We start from the raw sequence: 6000 nt of genomic DNA, 5'->3' as shown, positions 1-6000 counted from the left end.
TTCTTGTGATGCTATGATTAGTGCCTCTGTGCCGTCTTTCAGTCCAGCTTTGAATCAGCCACTTTTTTCTATCCGACGCTGGTACAAACTGTGCAGGGATTCTCCTGCTTCTCAGGTTTCTGCTGCCTGAGGTATTCACTAAGCACATGGTCAGTTGCAATCATCTTCCTCATGTACTCCTGATGGATGTGCCTCATTTCATCCTGGACTTTGCTTCTGACACTCACCAGTCCACACCCTGATTTCTTCCAGTTGGTTTACAATCTCAAGGTGCTGAGATGAAACCCTCCATGCAGGGTAAGGAGCTTCCAAGCTTTGATGTCAGTGGCTTCGATTGCTTTAGCCAGCTTATTATCAGCAGGGTATCTGATCAGTGGCAGGGCATAGGTGTTGATTGCAGGACAGAGATTCTATATTTTTTTAACTTTTATTCATCCCCAAACATAAACAGAGTGCATAGTATGTAAATAAACATACATATATGCAAATTTATTGGTTACAAACAGCCATTAAACCTTTTTATATAAATTTATATATAAATTATTGACTCTCCTCATTTGTGTGGCTAATGATTACCATCACCAGAGCAGGAAAGGGGAAAAAACTGTGATAAGAAACAAAACCCACAAATTAAGAATAATAACATAAATAATATAATGTTTAACATGGGCAGTATTAATGTGTCCCAGTTTTTTTCACTTCAGCTGCAGTGACAGTTGACATGGCTGTGTGTGCTACAAATATGGAACTGAGCAGTGTTTCTTACCTGTGTGGGGCCTCAATGGTACACGGACACAAAATAAACAAATGATTCGTTTTCACGCATGTTTAATGAATGAAAGATTTACATTCTGTTACAAAGGTCCAAAATAAAAACTGTGTGCTCTCTTGTTTCTGACACTTTACTCCAGCTGTAGTAAAGACATTCTTCACTACAGAGGAGGCATTAAAGATCAGAACACTTAGTAAAAAGTCAGAGATGGGGTAAAATTTACAGACATTACTTTTTGTAAACAGGTTTGATGAACTTAATTGCAAATAATATTGGCACCTTCCAGTGTTACACCTCATCCTGCTAGTAGATGCAGCTACACCAAATAAAAGGGAAAATCGTCCTAACTTATCACCAAGATTTAAAACTTGACCTCTGACACTGACTGTGAGGTCAGATGTTGAGGTCACCAGGATCATATTCACAAACTGTGACAAAAATACACAACCAGCCTTTCATGGCTTGTTTGCTTAATTAAAGCTACCATTTGGCTATAATGAGTGATGAGGCTCAGCTGCATACAGCTAATTCGAATTAACAATATTAAAGCCCAGTATTGTAGAGGTGGCATCAGTCGAGAGGATGAAATAAAATACTGAAACACTGAGTGGCAGCAGTAATAACAGCATCTCCCAGTCTCAAAAAACAGATTTAACTGTGAATATGAACAAAGGTTAAGTGGTCTTCATATAGGAGAACAAGCCTGGAAGCTTGCAGGATGACAGAAACAGATTTCTGATTTACTCTCCAGACACCTCGCCATAAGAAAACCAAACACAGGAGACTTACACATAAAACACTACAGTTTGTTCATAAGCCTTATGAATTCCTCGACCCAGAGGGAGTTTTAAAAGAAAAACGTTAAAGCAGCAAATCAAAATATCAAAGATGCCAAAGTCAGGTTATCCTTGAGTTTTCCTTTGGACAAAGCAGGAGGCGAGAAGACATACATAAAAAGAGGCATCAAAGTCCCTTTTAATCTCGTCATTCTTCGTCTGACTCACTGCCTCATTCAACAGCTCCCCAAGGTGAGTCATTTGCATTTTCACTTGGTTGCGCAGTTCAGCATTCCAGAGTAGTTAATGGAATTAAAATCAATGACAATCTCAGTCCTCTTGGGCTTGAACTGCCTGTCAAAACACCAAACACATGCACAGACAGACTAGTCAGAGACACACCTTTACACACAGAAAATGCTTTAAAAAAAAAAAGAAAAGAAAAAAATGCACCTTTTAAAGGTTTTTATTGGCCTCCTACTCTGAGAAGTTATAACAAGGTTCATGTGGAGGTTTGTAACCACAAAAATCCATAGTTCACCTCAGACATGTCTTGGGATCTTTTTAAGCCACATTGAGCATCATAACTTGGGTCTAGCAGGTATTCCTGAAACGTCCCCTGACTTTCACAGGCCTCTCCCAGTCTTGTCTGTATGATGAGCTTTCTAGAAGTGCAGGGTTGTCCAAAAACAAAGCGAGTATCAAATTAGGATACTTGTTTGAAACAATTGTGATTCAAACAGTGCTGTGGCGTGGCACTGGTGCAGACAGACACACAGCTCCTCCCCTCACTAACAGCAGATTCCAGACTGTAGAGAACTGATCCGAGCAAATAAAGAGTCAAATCCAGAGCAGCACAGCTGAATCAGATGCAATTCAGGCCTGAACAGAGAGAGAGGCTGCATGCAAATCTGGACAAGATAATAAAGTTGATCATTTCTACCTTTACGATTATTTATCAAAGTGTGTTTCTTATTTTGTTGTGACCAGCTGTGTTCTTATTTTTAAAATGCAGGCGTGATCAGTGCATCTTTCACAGGGGGTGCTCTGTTTTGTTTTTTCCATACCTTTTTATTTTAGTCTAATAGCAGACCTCATCTATAGCTCATTTTAACTGGTTCCATAACAGCAGAATTACACACAGTCACTGCTCACCAGACTTAGAAGCCATGTTCATTCAGTGCAGGCCCTTCTACTTCGCAAGCTAACCCGGATGCTAATGTTACCCCAGCAGACAACCACCTCCATCTTATCATCCGTATAGCAGACAGAACACCTAGAAGGTGGACAAGACTAAGCCTGATGCTTAGCCTCGTCCACCCCAGCTGTAAAACTCAGAAACCAGTCTTACTTGTTATCATCTATCGTCCACCTGGGCCTTACACAGAGTTTCTCTCTGATTTCTCAGACTTTTTATCTGATTTAGTGCTCAGCTCAGATAAAATAATTATTGTGGGTGATTTCAACATCCATGTAGATGCTAAAAATGACAGCCTCAACATCGCATTTAATCTGTTATTAGACTCAATTGGCTTCTCTCAAAATGTAAAAGAACCCACCCACCACTTTAATCACACTCTAGATCTTGTTTTAACGTATGGCATAGAAACTGAACATTTAACAGTGTTTCCTGAAAACCCTCTGCTGTCTGATCATTTCCTGATAACATTTACATTTACAATAATTGATTACACAGCAGTGGAGAGTAGACTTTATCACAGTAGATGTCTTTCTGAAAGTGCTGTAAGTTTAAGAATATAATCCACCCACTGTTATCATCTTCAATGCCCTGTACCAACACAGAGCAGAGCAGATACCTGAACGCTACTCCAACAGAGGTCGATCATCTTGTTAATAATTTTACCTCCTCACTACGTACGACTCTGGATACTGTAGCTCCTGTGAAAACTAAGGCCTCAAATCAGAAGTACCTGACTCCGTGGTATAATTCTCAAACACGTAGCCTAAAGCAGATAACTCGTAAGCTGGAGAGGAAATGGCGTGTCACAAATTTAGAGGATCATCATTTAGCCTGGAGAAATAGTTTTCTGATTTATAAGAAAGCCCTCCGCAAAGCCAGAACATCTTACTATTCGTCACTGATTGAAGAAAATAAGAACAACCCCAGGTTTCTCTTCAGCACTGTAGCCAGGCTGACAAACAGTCAGAGCTCTACTGAGCCAACCATCCCTTTAACGCTAACTAGTAATGACTTCATGAACTTCTTCACAAATAAAATTTTAATCATTAGAGAAAAAATTACTTTTAGTCATCTCACAGATGTAACATTATCTACAGCTACTGTCAGTTCTGAGTTAAATTCAATAATTACTTCCTCCAAACCATCAACGTGTCTTTTAGACCCCATTCCTACAAAACTGCTCAAAGAAGTCCTGCCATTAATTAATGCTTCAATCTTAAATATGATCAACCTATCTCTAATAATGGGCTATGTACCACAGGCCTTCAAGGTGGCTGTAGTTAAACCTTTACTCAAAAAGCATCTCTAGACCCAGCTGTCTTAGCTAATTATAGGCCAATGTCCAACCTGTTTTGCTTTAGTAAAAAACAAACAAACAAACAAACAGTTAAATATGTAACTTCTTTACACTGACAGAAAGGGGAGTTTTATTGGTTCGGCCACCTTAGGATAAAAGTGAGCTGTTTGTGGTTGCGTTGTAAAATTAGTTTGATACCCCTGGTCTATAGGGTTGGCGAAATCTTGATTTGGTACTCTCTTGGAATCCCCAGCAGGTGGAGCTGTGGCTGCTCTGCACACCCTTGATCCTATTTTTTAGCCGTTCATCCCAGCTGAAGAAAACTACACGTTTCTCACCCTGAAACAGGCTCTTTACATCTTCTTTTCCCTTTAAATCAAATACATGAATCATCCTTTTCTGACCTCCATACTAATTTCAACCCTTTCACCACATTTCCACATGCACAGTTCATTTGTTGTGCTCCATTCCATGTCTGTCCACTTAGTTTTCAGATCTGGTGGTCCTTTGCTTATACTGACTTATTTTAAGTCAATATGTCTAAAAGATAACTGTTGTTGTTAATTGGGGCTATGTAAATAAGCGTACTGTTATGTCTTGATGCATGCTCAATCATCCAGGTAAGTAAATCCCAAAAGTTTGATTCTGTTCATCTGGACGTAGCGTTTTCAGTGGGAGAAACGTCTCGTCACTCATCCAATTTACAAATGCAACCTGAATTTTGTGAATTTGCAGAGTTCTTGCTAACTTTATAGAGCAATCAAATAGAAAACCCCAGAAGAACAAAAATATATCCACTTTAGCCTCTGCACTCAAGAAATGTTTTATTGCAACTAACATAAAATCTGAAGTTTAAGATTTGGATGCAGTTCCACTTAATCGTGCTATTGGATTTAGCACACATCTAATTGGGCAGTCACAGTATGAGAACATCAACAGAGATTTTTCTCTGTACTGTCTCCAAAATGAAGGAGGAATTGTGCGAAATTTAGGTGAAGCACCATCAACAGTTGTCACAACAATCTTTAAGCAAAAGCACAAGCTTTAGTTTTGCTATTTGGCCATAATATTTGCAGCAGTGGCATTCTGCAAGCATGGAAAAGCAGACTGTTGGCCTAAGCCTAAGTTTCCAGATAGCAGTATGTCAATAACAACAGAATTACAACATTCTGAAACTGTCCGAGACAGACTACTGCAGAAAAGTAACCACCGACTGACCTGAATTCAGTCTCTGGTCTGGAGTAGTTTGGCCGTATTTAAGGCAACAAAGCATCAGTTTCTCCTTCTACACTGACGTGTAACTTACCTGTACTTGATCTTTGCCATACTGAGGAGCCTTCTGGAAGCAGTCATTTCAGGTGTGTCATGGTACTTGTCAGAAAGATACACCACTTCCTTGAGACCTGGAAAAAGTGAGGGAGGGATCATAAATTAATCTTATCTGATATTACAGATGATGAAATATTGCAAATCAATTAAGGTTAAGACATAAACGCTAAGTAACAGACACTGATGAGGGTTTAATACTTTTTAAATATATACATTTTTGGTTTTTTTTCCTGTTCTAAAGAACTGAACCACTGCAGCCTGATGATAGTAGTAAATCACATTCTTAAATGTAAAAAAAAGAAAATAAAAAAGGTCGTCTGTGTCCACTGTGAATGACCATTATTAAACAGAGGTGGTGGTCACAACCCACACTCACACTTTGCACCAGAATGCGGCGAGGTTTCACCTGAAACCCCTGGAGGTAATAATAATAATAATAATAATAATGATAATAATAATAATGGATTGCATTTATATAGCACTTTTGGAGACCCTCAAAGCGCTTTACAATTCCACTATTCCACTGTCACATTCCACTGTCACATTCACACACTGGTGGAGGCAACAGTTGTAGCCAGAGCTGCCCTGGGGCAGACTGACAGAAGCGAGGCTGCCATATCGCGCC

At 39.4% G+C, this 6000-nt stretch overlaps 1 protein-coding gene across 3 annotated transcripts in view; it reads right to left on the bottom strand.

Moving 5' to 3' along the window:
* Nucleotides 1–811: 811 nt before the first annotated feature.
* The window catches only part of LOC116327593 (centrosomal protein of 44 kDa-like), a 32517-nt gene continuing 27328 nt past the window's right edge, over nt 812–6000 (bottom strand). For 2 of the 3 annotated variants that reach the window (XM_031749205.2, XM_031749206.2), the window contains 3 exons: nt 5353–5449; nt 2090–2213; nt 812–1902 (listed from right to left, as the gene is read on the bottom strand). In XM_031749205.2, coding sequence (XP_031605065.1) covers nt 1879–1902; nt 2090–2213; nt 5353–5449 — 245 coding nt within the window. In that variant the 3' untranslated portion in view covers nt 812–1878. The remainder of the gene's footprint in view (nt 1903–2089; nt 2214–5352; nt 5450–6000) is intronic. The other variant, XM_031749207.2, reaches the window with a different exon arrangement.

This window comes from Oreochromis aureus, linkage group 6 (assembly GCF_013358895.1).
Source record: "Oreochromis aureus strain Israel breed Guangdong linkage group 6, ZZ_aureus, whole genome shotgun sequence".
Classification (NCBI taxonomy): Eukaryota; Metazoa; Chordata; class Actinopteri; order Cichliformes; family Cichlidae; genus Oreochromis; species Oreochromis aureus.
This window is presented reverse-complemented; position numbering and strand designations above follow the sequence as displayed.